At 36.1% G+C, this 15,525-nt stretch overlaps 2 protein-coding genes across 6 annotated transcripts in view; one reads left to right on the top strand and one right to left on the bottom strand.

Annotated features, from left to right (window-relative positions):
- The window catches only part of LOC121298082 (receptor-type tyrosine-protein phosphatase gamma-like), a 168,554-nt gene extending 165,846 nt beyond the window's left edge, over nt 1-2,708 (bottom strand). Inside the window, exon 1 of the mRNA XM_041224887.1 lies at nt 2,433-2,708. Within this exon, the coding sequence (XP_041080821.1) occupies nt 2,433-2,520 (88 nt within the window). The 5' untranslated portion in view covers nt 2,521-2,708. The remainder of the gene's footprint in view (nt 1-2,432) is intronic.
- Nucleotides 2,709-7,987: 5,279 nt separating this feature from the next.
- The window catches only part of LOC121298480 (bis(5'-adenosyl)-triphosphatase-like), a 220,925-nt gene continuing 213,387 nt past the window's right edge, over nt 7,988-15,525 (top strand). For 2 of the 5 annotated variants that reach the window (XM_041225611.1, XM_041225607.1), the window contains exon 1: nt 8,005-8,045. The gene's annotated coding sequence lies outside the window, so the exon portion shown is untranslated. Of the gene's footprint in view, nt 8,046-15,525 lie in introns of all 5 variants that reach the window. The other 3 variants (XM_041225610.1, XM_041225612.1, XM_041225609.1) reach the window with 3 other exon arrangements.

Genomic DNA, 15,525 nt, shown 5'->3' with positions numbered 1-15,525 from the left:
AACAAAAAAAAAAACTGGGTTAATAAAATCAAAACTGGCATTCAAAAAAAGGCATTTTCAATTTAGACTCGGCTCACTGTTAGGGAGAACAAACGCACTTCAACATTTCTTTATTTTAGGAGCACCCGTTTCCAATCTATCCTGATGCTGAAACTGTCAAGTCCCTTAAGCGCTGCATTATTGCTGAAGCCTCCCTTATTATAAGAAACATGGAATGCTCTTACAACGTACAATGCTTTTCTCTGCATTCACAGTCTGGGATTATGAATTCTTTACAAAATGATCAATAATAATAATAATAATAATAATAATAATAATAATAATAATAATCTATTTGTTGAATTTTTTCATTTCATAGGAGTAAAAAGAGCATTTTTTTTTTTATCTGTCTGTCTATCTAGATTGTCCAGCCGTTGCTTTACCAGATCAATCCGATAGCGTTACTGAGAAGCGTCAATGTCTTAACAGGTTTGAAGTCATCGTACATATCTTAAATTAGATCACTTGTAAATATGTCTTCAATTGAAATACAAACGTATCAGTGCAACAGCTTCTTATTTATTATTATTATTATTATTATTATTATTATTATTATTATTATTATTATTATTACTACTGTAGCCTATCTTAAAGTACAACTGCACCGACATTAACTAAACAGAAGTACGTAGAATACCCGAGGATGCAGTTGAATGGGAATTCAAATGTAAAATTATAATTGACGGGTAATTAATTACATGTTATTTAGGTAACTCCAGATCTGCTACTTTTTTTTTCAAGATTGTAATAGTTTAATAACACTTCGGGTGATTCATATGTGAGTTTTGCGGACCCAAACAATTATGTAAACCCTAAAAGGACTCGACATATCACCGTATAATATGGATAACCAACCGATCATCTCTCTAGTGTTAGACGTTGCTGCTGGAGTTAAATGTGTCTGTACCTCCAGCAGTATCAGTCAGCGCATCTCATTTTGAGCCCGCATCAGAGTGTTTCTCTGCTCCTGGTGCCTACCTCCTGATGTAATTACTGTACAATATATTTCACAGGAACAAGGTCTCCTGGGTTAGGGCTGAAATCGAGAACAAATCGATACATTGAAAACACATGTTTCTGCCCCAGAGCAACACAATTCCGAACTGATAGTGTTTTTTTTTTTTCCTTCTACCCGCTTCGTGCACCCCTATTACTCTCCCCCCCAACTTAAAATCTAATCAAAGCTGAGAAAATAGGCGGGGGGGAGACGACAAAGTTTTGACAACAGCACGTCAGATAATATAAGAAAATATGGTATAGTGCGTTGATTGTATGTGTTAGATAGATAAACAGTTCAATTCAAAACACTGCAAACCATTTTAGATCACAGATACACCCGTTATAAATCTGCAGACTGTTTTCATGAGGCCAATGCTGCTTTCAAACAAGCATCAGATTTTATATTGCAGCTCTCGCTTGACGCGTTTTCTATATCTAACCTACGCGCAAGTGATGTGCTTCGCAGCGTTTCGTAGAGTTCGCTGGTCACTGGTGAGACTTTGGGTGGACTGGATCTGCCACTTTCTCAAGGTCACTCCATAAGAATCAGCAATGGATAAAGGGGCAGTTTTCTGCTTTACAGTCTTTACGTGTCCATCAGCGACACATACATACAATGATGCAGAATCCCTTCCAAGATTCCAAACGCCCCCCTAGAAATGATGGAATGTCACCATAAAACGATACAGAGCAACTCGCCAACAAAACGAATCTATTCCTTACGTTCTGGATTCCCTCTATTCTAAATTCTGCTTAGTGGAGCACTGCGCCAAAACACAAAGGATTCCGGAGAGCCAACATTCTTTGGCTTTTCAGTAACCTCAACATACTGTTCTTTAACAGCTGGAACTATAATCAAGTTTGGATTTTAAAACATGTATGGAACCAGAAACTTCCTACTGTAGGGTCAGTATTTTTTCTCCATTAATACTAAAAGAGAATTCATTTGATGGTAAAAACAGCATATACATATACAATAGTGATTCTGACGATAATACTGTTTTACCTACGCGCTGCGTGTAAATTGTCGAGCGGACTGGACACGACGTTTTTGGAATGGAAAGCTATCCGACTGTTTGCAATATGAAAATGAATGTAATAAAGTTAACAATCCGTTGCGATACAGCGGGTGCAATTTTCTGTTGTGTGTCTTCCCAAGCCCGTGTGTGTGTGTGTGTGTGTGTATATATATATATATATATATATATATATATATATATATATATATATATATATATATTCCTACAGATCTAATTTACATGCCAAAAATATATATTTACATCACATAGACTTTAAGGCCACATGAGCGCAGAAACGCGTGCGGTCGCAAAATCGTTTACTCTTCTTAAACACATATACAAAAAGTAAGAAATATTCTGAAATATTTAACTTACCAGGGTGACAGTCGGCCCCAAAAAGCACGTAGTCAGATAAAATTAAAGAAATGATCCCCCAACAACACGGTTCTAGTAGCCTCCGCATGTCAAAATGCACATTGAGAGCAACAAAGAGTAACTGCTGATAAAGTTTTAATGTCCAAAAAGATGCGCAAGCCTAAACGACGACGAAGAAAGCAAAACATAAAACAGGACAACGTTTGAGCACAACCGCGGGGGCCAGATGTAGCCGCAACAAATGCTAGCTGCTGCTGCTTGGAATTCTTGAAGTTACAACGGCAAAGAAACTGCACTTTCACAAAAAAGAAACAAGGGGGAGTGTGAGGGAAACGAGGGTAGAGTTCCTCTGGGTCCTGGCGCCTGCAAATTACACAGTGCGCTATACATTCTTTACCGAGACTGGTGGGACGTAATAGGTAATCACTGTACCCACTATCGAATTTTCTGGGATAGCAAGTTAAAATGAATAATGTTATGTAATATAGTGCATATTAAGTCACACCTACGTGTTTTTTTTTCTGAAGAAGTAATGCAGTTAAAGATTTCAACGCCTATGTGGAAAGCCTACGTTAAAAGCTATTAGCTCGATATTATAAAAGAATATCTTAACATTGTTTTCAGACTGTAATGCAGTACTAAGTTCTAAGACATACATGTATATGTTTTGTGGTGTTTGAGAATACAGGTCTGCAGGCAAAGAATTTTTGGGCCCCAAAAAAAAGAGGTGGTTCCAACAGATTTCACTGTAATAATGTACAATAGCCCTAGGCTGTAATTTAACAAGGCAGCAATCAGAAGCCTGATTTATAAGGTTGAGTCCAGTAAGGAAGGGCTTGCCAATGGTACTGCCCTCTGTTTGCCTGAGACATCTAATTTAATCCACTATAAATACTAGGCGTGATGTGTGGAGAGTAGTAGCAATCACATTTCAAAACAAAAAGACATAAATTGTTACAGAATACATAATATGTGAAACCAGAAGCCGGGTCAAAACTCACTTTAGTCTGTGTCACCCGAAACTTGGTCCCCCATGAAATACAGCCCCCCGTCCCCCCGTCCCCCCCGGGCTATTTTTCATATATCACCCGGGAATACATTTTTCATATATCCCCCAGGAATACATTTCATAATGTAATCTAGCCCCCCCCATGAAAAAGTGTTCCTACTTTATGCAAAAATTGGTCCCCCCATGAGATACGCCCCTCCCTGACTATTTTTCATAGATCACCCTATGAAAAACGGTCTCCGCTAGTGTTGTTCCCGCTCACATTAAACTTTAAATAACCAGTAGACTATAAATATATAGCCTGCTTAAATATCTGACGTAGCTGTTACATTGCATTACTTTATCCGTAGAAATTCTACATTAAAAATTACTTTTTTTTTTTTTAACAAAAATATGTTTTTTCCATGACAGTAATGTTATCAAGTATATTACAGGTGGGGGTAGACAACCAGACAAAGTTCTGACTGTATGACCTTTTCTGTTGTAAAAGCAGCCATTAACTGAACCATATGCAGGCACACGCTCTGCCTCTTGCATTTTGTGATAATCCTGTATTACAAAATGCATCAAGTAGCCGATTACATTTACATTGATATAGCAACACCTGTTAAACCATCCTTTTGTTTCAGACCTTTTTTTTTTTTTTACAGTATGCATGCTTAAAAATGTAACTGATCCTGCAGAGCTATATATTTCACTTCAATCTATGAAAAATAGACCGGGGGGAACATTTTTCATAGACTGGTTTATGCAAAATAGTACAGGGGAACATTTTTCCAGGAGGGCACAAACTCTGTCTGACACCTGTCATAAACGGAAAGAAAAAAAAAAAAGTTCAATAATCCTTGTCCACCAGGGTAAACTTTGTATTTCTCAGATTTGAAAACAACACTTAACATCATTTCCAGTGGAATCTCATTCCATATGCATTAGCTGAAAGTGTGAATGAGTCCCTGTTTATTCTTCCCCAGGTCACAACTGTAAATTACCACCCTTTCCCTTTTTCATTTTGTAATGTAGTAAATTCCCACTGAGAGTCTCCCAGACCTGAGATAAAAGCCATGGACCAATGGTCTGTTCATCTACCTTGCTCCATAAAATGGACAATATAGTGCAATTGGAAATCTTAGCCTGACAACCATTTGTTAAAAGCGCCCCCACAACAGAAAGCTGGCTTTAGGCCCAGTGGAGACACACAAGAGCTGCAAGTGCTCATTGAAAACAGGTAGAGACACATGATCAATTATTAATCGTTTTCATTGACTATGCAAACTATGCTTTCAAATTGATCAACCATGTTGCACATTTCAATACCTTAATTGACATAGGTTTCCTGAAACATCTCATTGCCCTGCACTGGACACTTTACAGCCATTATGCTGCAAATGTAAAACGAAACATAAAATCCTACAATGCATAAATGAATGAATCCTTTCCCAAAGCAGGCGAAGAAAAGCGGATTAAAAAAATGGCCTCTGATAAATCAAATGGAATATCATCCGAGTAACATCTAAATTGTACATGTACATTCATTTACGTGCTCAATCGTGTATTAGTTTTAATCCCAAATTTCAAGTACCATGTTTGAATATCATCTTGCGTCTGCAAACTAAGTACTGTCTGAAGGTCAAAGGTGAGTTTTTCTGATCATCACATGCCTTGTCTGGTGCTTGACCACTAGGGGTCACTGTGTCAAGGTGACAGCAAACGCCATGGGTTCAACCGAAACCAGGATTTGAACAACACCCTCCTGATCGCATTTCTTACCCGGTACTCCATGCACCACTCCCTTTACTAAGTTAAGTATATTTCTTATATGGAATTGAAAGTAAGTAATCATCAGTTCATGACATAATTTGCAATCACTCATTCCATATGCACTGCCAAATCATCTAGAATAGACTCATAGCATAGTGTTGCAGTGGGATAGATCTGAATGCTGTGTTAGATTTAGAAAGAGCAGCTGCTCACATAAATTAGGAACAGCTGGAATAGCAAGAAAGGAAATGAGTGACCTGGACTCCAGTTTGAAAGACAAGAACCATTTGAGTTAATCTGGCAAAACACTCATGACTTGGGCTTGTCTGGAGTGCTTTCTTAAAACTGAGAAGGAGCACAATGTGACACAGCAAGGAGTAGTAGTGCCAAGGAATCTGGCAGAAAGAACAATTCATCTCCACACCTTTGGAATCGCTTATATATCCAGTAACTCCAGTGTTTTCAAGCAGTAAGAATCTTGTGTTTCTCATACTACACCACACAAGCCCTGTCGGAGGATTAGGGGTTAAGGGGTCTGTTTCCTGCCAACAAGAGCAACGTAAGGATGTGAAGGATTACCGGAGTAGAAAGAAATAGCAAAGCGAAACCACTTGACAGGGGATAGGCACGAGTGGTATTGGACAAGGAAATGGGCTGCTGTGATTGCCACTAAAGGGTATTGAGGTTTATTTTTTAATCTGCAGATTTGGTGAGACACATTCAATTAGGACATTTGTTTTATATAATGAAAAAATATATGATGAGTATAGGTAATTCAGCAATCAGTGTTACTTTTTATTTTGCAAATGTTCTTTACTCCTACACCAAGCCTTACAGTTAAAAGCATTGAACTTGAAATGGAAAGGATTATATTGTTCTTTGTAGCATACTGATTAGTTGCTGATGGCGACATTCTTTTAGACAGAGGTTCTGCAGAATAAAAACGGAAGAATTTAACTCAATCAGTGGTAGCTTTTTTTTTAAGAACTCTGATTACATTAAAAGCTGTATTTCTGGACTAGTGCCCAGTGATTTGCCCTTAAGGAAACAGATCTGGAGTTAAATATTTATATTTAAAAAAAAAGTTAAACCTTCTGCTACTATTATGGATATAGCACAAGAGACTTGTAGCCTGTTTGATATACTCTCTTTGGGCTGAGCTTTTAAAAAATGCATCATTTTAAACCTTGAAAACCTATACTTATAGAGAATGGCCATTCTGTTGCTGAGTAATTTTCATTTTTGAGACATGTTATGTATTACTGCTTGATTAACCAATGAGCTTGCTAGATTAACAGGTCATTAGCATTATAATAAGCCTTCTGTTTCATTTTTTCTGTTTTGTTTTGAAGGTGTTTTATATGTGTTAATTGGTTAAAACCCTAAATATACTCTTTATCAGGCAAATACAGTCCCATTGGTCATTTTTGGTATCTATATGGTACCAACCCGCCACATGATAGACACCGTAATTTAATTAGGGGTTACGGGAATTATTTGAATGAGGGAGTTCTATTATTACTGAGGAACATGCAACAACAATATTATTATCATTATTATACTACCATTTCAAAAAGCTATTTTGTTTGTCTACCTTTGTTTGTCTGATCTAGTCATTGTAGTCCACTGAAACACACAGGCTTGTGCATCTGTGTGAAAGGTTTCATCAGCGGTTTTAAAACAGGTGTCATTAATTAGTGTCATCTCTCATCCATGCCAATCTGTTACTGAGTAATAACAGAACAATGAAAGAAACAGTGTCCAGTTGTTGTATAATTTGCAATATTTGCATAATTCATTTAAATGTTTTGGAATAGCCAGCACATAAATTAGCTACAGACAGCATTAGCTACAGTTAAAGGCCATTTCCATGGGGTAATGTTTGATTATACAGAGAGAGAGTACTGCTGGACGAGTGGAATATGTAAAAACTCTTTGCTCTCTGTGGGGGATTTATTTATTTATTTATTTATTTTAGTATCTGTCATGTCCAGATGTCTCATAATTTATCTGACTTCTGCAAGAGAGTAAATCAATATTTTCCCTTCACTTTGACTGCACACAGTCAAACCAAACAGTACAGTACGTTTGTGACAGCATGTCTTTGGGAACAGTACTGTACAGTACTGACAATGAAAACCTCTTCAGTCACTGGATTTGTAAAATGGATTACAGCTAGCAAGAGAATATAAATGCCACTACTCTATTTGGTAACTTTTTATTTCAGGTTGAAACAATTATATCATAATCATATGTAACTAAATATGTAGTTGTGTAATTACAGTGTTATTGGTTTTAAAACAGGTGTCATAATGCTGCATTTGCCAGTCAGTTATTGAGCAACAGAACTCCATAGACAACAATGTACAAATAAACAATGAATACCAAAAAATACCACTAGGCTACAGGCAATCCGCTAAGGTTTTTTTATGTTTTTTTTTTATATATAGTTTCAGTATACCACAAGATAGCCGAAAAGTGATATTTGTCAATTCAGCGGGGTACTTAATGTATTTATTTCCTTTTGCTGATAACAGAAAAAAAAAACAAAAAAAAAAACAGTAATGGTCTCATTTTCCACCATTATACAACACACTGGCCTTTTAATTAGATAATAAAGATTTCGACTGACGAGTTTGTAGTACCAGGAAAGCTACACAGTTTATTTCACTGTCACTCGGCATAACGCACGTGCCATAAATCCGAACACCACATTGCACTCTGGTTCTTGTAGTTCGATAAAGGCATTTCACAGCCAGATTCGCGCAAATAAACTACACTTCCCATGCTGCATCGGACATCTTCCTGGATTCGTACTGTACATGGAGAGTCCGGCCAGTTCCTGTGTAAGTCACATTGCTTTTTATTTTGATGGCGGTGAGAATGAACATGGTGAATAGAGTATGTGGACATGCGTTTCGTTATTAAATAAACTAAACGTATTGTTCAAAGTAATGGGTTTAGACCATGTTTTTTCGAAGAAAAGCGTTCCTGTGTATTTACTGTTTCGATACAGCGTTAGTACAATTTTTGATTTTGAGAATATCATGACATTAGACTTTAAGCATAATTTATTTCCTGTAGTTTAACGCTGTTTGTTATTTTCATTTTTTTAAAAATATGTATTTGTTTATTTTTTTTGCAATTCTGTTAGAGCACATGTGTACTATGTGTAATTAACCCTCCACACACAAACTCGTACTAGTTCAAACTGAGAGAAAGGGGAGGTTGAGGAAGTTGAAAAAAACAATTATAAATTGTTTTTTATAATTCAGTACTTTTGAGATGTCCAATAGTAATTGGTGTTCGAATGCACAAGTGACATTAGGTAAGTCGTAGTGACCAGATCTATGTGTGAAAGTATACACCTGCTAATTCAGCTGCTTCTTGAGTACCGTTGCCCCAAAGCAATAGCTTTTAAAGTTAGAAAGTTAAACAGGTCCTATTTTTTGTTTACAGTAAAATGCCTAATCACAAACACCGTTACAGTGAAATATGAATGAACTGTTTAGTGAAAAGTATGGCTGCTCATTATGTTGTGTTGAAAACGAAAGTTAATCTGGGGTTTACTATCTGTTAAGGGAAGTTGACCGCTTGTTGCAGGTGTCTCTAAGTAACGTCTTTACTATACTAGTTAATACAGTACTGGTACCTAGAGTTTGCTGTTCTGCTTACTGTAAAAAACACAAACAATTGTCAGCAATGAGTACAGTGAGAGCATATCTAGACTTGTGATTCAGGGTCATGGAGTATTATCACCTCTCAGCTGTAACACAACCACTTTGTCCTACTGCTGCAAAAGCCTCCTTTGAAAAACAAGGCAATTCAAATCCCCCAAAACGCCTTGGCAGGATGCTGCTGCCATTCTCTTCAATATGTTTGTTCAGCGCTGCAGTTTAAACAGTTGTAGTGTTGTTTTAAGTTGAACTGAAAGCTAGTCTGCTCTGAAATAAAGTCTAGCTTGCCATCTGCTTAATGGAGCTTTCCAAATATCTGAGACTTCAGTTTTGTATAATTTATTATATTAAAATCTTATCTTTTAAAAGCTCCAAAAAAAAAAGTGTCCACAGCTTTCAACTAGCATTGGGAATCAGACATTCATTCCAGTACTATCCAAAGTATTATTTGCAGCACCAATACAGTGAAATCATTTCAATTAGTTCAAAATGTTTTTCATTTAAAATATACTGAGATGTAAATCTACTATATGCTATATCTATATCTATATCTATATCTATATATATATATATATAAAAACATAATTTGGAAATCACTTAATTGTACACCGAGTACATTTGCCTCATATATGTAGGCCCTACATATTTTAACATACTGCAGTATAAAGACTGTTTGCACATAAGCTTCAGATCCAGGTAGGTTACTGGTTTGCTTTGCTGGCATATTGGTAAAAAAAAAAAAAAAATAGACAGGTGTAAAAGCACCATTATTGTAGACCAAGCATTGTTTAAAGAGCCGATGTAGACTGTATAAACCATTAATTGAATTCACAATTTACACGGATTTACAGTCATGTAGGCTGTATTTTTTTTAGACTTCACTGTAACGCTTTTGTTTTGATACATATATCACAAATAATGTTATGCCAACAACAAAAAGGAGGCATTATGTTGTCATGTTGTTTTAAAACATGAAATCCTTTTATCAAGTATTAAATATATTTAAGCCAAGAAACAGTGGGAAAAGAAAGACTTGTATTTGTGTAGCTTGTATTTATTAATTAATTAATTATTTTTTACATTTGTATGCATCTTTTACAAATAGCCAAATATGTGATTTTGAGGATTCTGGTAAATATTGTTTGACTGTGTTATTTAAACCAGTATGACTCCATTCTATTCTGAGTACAGTCTGAATATGTAGGCCACAGCTATGCTGGTGCTTGAGCTCTGGTCAGTTAAGCACTTTATAGGGTATGTAAATTGCTTGATAGTGGTGTTTCTTTCTTTTTTTTGTAATCACATTCATACAATCCAGAGGTGGTGGTGGTGTTGTGATAAGCAGAGAAGTATCGAGATTGTTTCATTTAGGACTTTGATTAAAATCCTTCTTAATTACTTAATTCATGCTTGAGTACAGTTGAATGCCCCCTCCCTTAGTATGGGCCATCTGCGTTTCCACCCAAACTGTTAAGCTACTTCTCAGATGCATTGAGCTCAAGTTTATGAAAAGATTTGTTGCGGCTTTACAGGTATGTTCAATAATTTCGAAATGTACTGTAGCATTTGAATTGAGCCTACAGTTTAACTGGAGCCCAATAATATAAACACATTAGTAATCCCAATTGATTTCTTTAACAGATGTTGTACCACAGGTGTATGAGAGGCGAAAGTAACAAAAAGTAAATAATAGAATGGAAAGTCATCTCTTAACAACAAAATAAACTATTAACAACAAAACAGCATACCTTAAATTGAAATTAAATTCTTTACTTGAGCGGTGTGCAAAAAAAAACAGCTTCTCGTAAATGGAAATTCAATTTACACAAATGGGCGCAAGATCTTTATTTGAGCTGTGTACTTGTGCTCCATAGTTTATTTAAATAAATTGTATTTGAGCTGTGCAAACACAACTTGTCACTCATTCTCCTCAGCCTCGCCCACTTCCATCAAGGAAATCGGGGCTCGCTCTTGCTGTCTGCTGACATGTTCAGCCAATCACAGCTAACTTTTAGTTGGAACCTAAAATTGACACTCGGCAGACGACGAGTTCTGGGTGGTGGCACCAAGCTTTACAGAAGGAATGGGCTGAAGTTAGTTACTTATTCCCGATTCAAGGCTGAAGTTAGTTACTTATTCGCACAAGTACGTATTGAATATTTGCTCACATTCTAAGGGGGAAATCACATAGATAGCCTGTATTTGCCACCTCAAGCAGGGTATCATTTTAAAGCTTGAGCATTTCTCTTTAACATAAAGTAGATTGCAGAGAGGCACAAGCAGGCATTCACAGGCTATGCCGTGAAATATACACACACCCATCTTTTCCTGCATATTGCCACCTCAAGCTGAGTGAGATGTTGAAGGTTAAGCAATTGTCTTGCGAATTCAATATGGTGCGTAACTTCAGCCCTCAAATCAGGAATAAGTAACGAACTTCAGCCCATTCCTTCTGTAAAGCTCGGAGCCCCCATCCAGAACTCGTTATGGGTTCCATCTAAAGTTAGCTGTGATTGGCTGAACGTGTCGGCAGACAGCAAGAGCGAGCCCCGATTTCCTCGATGGAAGTGGGCGAGGCTGAGGAGAATGAGTGACTCGTTGTGCTTACACAGTTCAAATACAGTTTATTTAAATAAACTGTGGAGCACAAGTACACAGCTCAAATAAAGATGAATTTGCATTATATTATTTACTTTGTGTTACATTCACCTTTCATACAGGTGATTATCACACTCAAATACTGTCAGACCATGAACTTCATAAAGACTTCAGTTGCACATCATGTACATTTCCTAAAACCTGGAGATGTTGATTTGCCCAACTAAGCAAATGTAAGAAAGCTCGTTGTTAATGATAACATATCTGTTTGTGCTAGCTACAGTATCTCGCTGTCCTTTTTGTAATTCTAACCACAACCCCTCACTCCCTTCCAATTTCAGCATCAGTGTGCTTTTTCAGCCTTCAAAGCAAGAGCTTTTGGAATTTAATGACTAACCCTTTTTTGAACAGATTCCAGAGGGAATAATCTATACTGTAGGTTTTAGATCAGGTGAACTCAAGAACTTTTTGTAACTCAGTCTTTTTCCACTTATTCAAAAACATGGGGATACATGCAGCTGCAGCCTTTACTTTGATTAGTTCTCCTTACCTCTCTACACTATCATAAAATGATGATTACAACTTACTCATTTTCTAATTTTGCTGAAGGTCATGTAATTCAGAATATAGAATTCACCATTTTTCAGTGTTCTCCCAATGCATGCACCCTACAGTTGGAGTTGCCTAACTTCAAGGTTCATGCATCAGAATGATGGTCAGTTTGAATTTATCCATACAAGAGTCTTCCTTATTGGAATGTATGCAGGGCATTCCTGCTCATCCATGAAAGATGTCTGTGGTACAGTGCCTGAAAAAGTCTAAGTGTTGACGTCATTTTTAGTGGGCTTCATGTCCTTCACAGATAGCAACCATTTTTTGTTTGTCTATAGCTGTTTCCAAAGCATCTTGATGGGAACCTGGCTTGTCAATGTGACACATTTTGTTCTGTTAGCACTGTGCTCAGATTTAACGTCCACATGGGGAGCTGGTGGTGGGGTGGTGGGGTATGTGGTGTATTGTCCCTCCCCCCCCAAGGAAAATTGTATGGTTGAGACAAATAACGTTTGTTGCGTTTCCAGCACACTTTTAACATGCACATTATAAAAAAATAAACTAAAATTTAAAAAAAAAAGTTTTAATGACCATAAATATATTTTTTCTAAAGTTAGTCATAGCAGGATTTATGAGGGATTTATTTACAATGATGTGATGGGTTGCACAATTATTTCCAAAGAGATCTTTTGTTTTGTGCAGCATGTTTTAATCATTACTGTACTCTACAATAATAGAGTAAACATGGAAGGGCATGATTTATTTTCTTTCAGAACATCATCAACCCAAATTTGATTACATTTTCTTAAAACAGCATTTCTGCCCTACATTTTATGAGGCTCATTGGAATAAACTGAAGTCTGTTGTTTTTCCTATTTGCACAGCAGCTATATCCTTTATTCCAGCAATAACCCCCCTGAGAATAAGATCTTAACGTGACTGGACACAGGTGGAAAGCTATTTTGAAAATTGGTTTGCCTTGGGTAACAACAAACTTCTTATGCCACATGACAGGCTGCTGTTTCGTGCTGTGATTTAGCCCAGTGTCAAAATTGATCAAAGATGACCCTCTAGCTAGATTTTCTTGTTGCCACCTAGTAGCTTTCTAGATTAATTTTTAATGGTTAATTTGTATAAAAATCAGTCCACTTCTAAGCTGTATATGGAAGGGATCCTGGATACAGCAAGAAAGAGTGTCATGGTACTAAATAAAATAATTTATATTTATGTGAAATTGCAAAGCAATTAAATCTTAAGTGTGTCGGGGCATGCCTGTAATACATATTAAATAATTTGCTTCAATTAGTTTGTTACCTCCAAATCTCCATAATACTTCCCTACTCTTCATTTTAATAAAGAATGTGTGTACTTGAAATATGATCATATTACTGCATTATCTACAGCTGCTATATATGGTACGCTGCACACTGATACTACATATTAGGCTCAGTAAATGCCACATTTCTTTATATCAGGGTAAGACACTGTTATCAGAGGCAATGAAAGCAATGAAGCCTAGTTAATTGTATTTCTTAACATGTAATCATTACTTAGATTTGGAGGGGGAAAAGAAATAATAATAAATAAATAAATGCAGGATAGGCTCATCAGACAAAAATTATGTTTAGGAAGACTGGATTTCTTAGAATTACATTTAGGTTTGGAACAGCTATAAATCATTACTGTCATATTTGGATAGTTTGGATGAATACAGCCCTTATAGATTTGGTATGTAGCCTACATATCATGTTATATTTAAACACTAGCATATTTCAAGAATGCTTTAGGTACCAGTACAACTTTAAAAACAAGTCACATTTTAAATATCTTAGTCTCTCAGGATTTTCATTTTCTTAACTTTGCAACTTTAAAGGTACTTTGCTGGACAATAGAATAAACCTCCATGTTTGGCTGCATGTGATAGAGAACCACAATGCTGTCCATTTCAGAGGAAAGATTTTACTCTGTCATTCTCCTGGACCACAGATAGTGAATCAGGAAGACACATTGGATATTCTAACTGGAAAGGGAACATAGGGCATTATTAGGGAAACAGTAATAGGTAAGGACTAACATGGAGGAGAAGATAGCACAAGTCTGTACCGTTATAAAAAAATAAAATAAAATAAAAATGAACAGTTTATGGGAGGCAATGAAACTGATACTGTTGAGATTACAATGTTTTATATATTTTGCTCAGCGTTTTAAAACAAACATTAAATTAGACCTGTGGGTCAAACTGTTTGACAGGTGCTTTAAAAGAAATGCAGTTAGTACTGATACTGATTTAGTTATACAGGTACAGATCTCTTTCTCTGAACTACATGGCACCTACTGTAAGCGTCTTTTCTATGCCACCTATGTTTAAGAGAGGAAGTGAATTAAAAAAAAATTCTTTATGTAAGGCCTTGCTGGGAAGTCATTGTTCAGCAAAGAGAAACATTTTGTTTTAGAATGTAAATAATTAAGTAATTAGTAAGAAGGTTGACAGTAATACATCTTATATCTTCTGTGAAGCACTACCAATTTAAATAGGGTTAGTCAAGTTCTGTATCGTCTTGATCTTTACTTTTTCACATTTTGGTAATTGATGGTCAATTCACTGGCATTTACTGTATAAGTATTTAAAGAAAAACACAGTAAAATAAAACAAAGCATTCATGCATGAAATAAATAAAGAGAAATGATATTGTGAATTTAATTAAATATTTATTGCATAAGTAAGGTTAGGTAGTTCACCCAAAATACAACAGAAAAGCTTGTAAGTGCTGTAGTATATATAAAAAAAAAAAAAAGTATGTATGTATCCATGGTTATCAGCATGCAGGATGAATAATACTGAAACCACCAAAACATTTCATGCAAATTGCAAAGCACTGAAGCGTGGATAATTGAAGTTTTTAACCACATCAGTGCTATTGTGAAGCAAGGACTGCTTGTAGTTTTAATTAAAATGCATATTTTTTTATTCATTGAAGGAAAAAAAAAGCATGGGATTGAAACAAGGGCTGTGTAATTCTAGTTCGAACCAACACAAAGCTTCCAGTCAAAACTGGTTTGGTGAATCTCAGTTATTGGAAAGTAAAAGCAATGCTTGTTCACAGCTGTTGCCAACAATCTACTCAATGAGCTCACTGTGAAAGAAGAGTTTATTTTATACAGCAGTGTATTTTGCATTGTTGGTTAAAAAAAAAAAAAAAAAAGGTGTAAAGGAAACTCAACCGTACCAAATTACAGTTGGACATTTATTCTTTCCCAGTAAGTGTCACAAACTTGGCATAAGCATTCCAGGAATTCATGTGGGATTTACAGTAAAAGCATGCTGTTAGGTCTAATCGATGCAGTTTCTAGGAAAACTGTGTACAGCACATTGTTGCTAGGTTTTTAATTTTTTATTTTTTTTTTAATCTTGGTAGTTCTTTATATGTGGTAAGTTAGAACATAAACCCTTTTATGTTTAATTGTGCATTTAAATAGGGCGTTTCGGCTGTGCAGATGT

Source organism: Polyodon spathula, chromosome 23 (genome assembly GCF_017654505.1).
Source record: "Polyodon spathula isolate WHYD16114869_AA chromosome 23, ASM1765450v1, whole genome shotgun sequence".
Classification (NCBI taxonomy): Eukaryota; Metazoa; Chordata; class Actinopteri; order Acipenseriformes; family Polyodontidae; genus Polyodon; species Polyodon spathula.
This window is presented reverse-complemented; position numbering and strand designations above follow the sequence as displayed.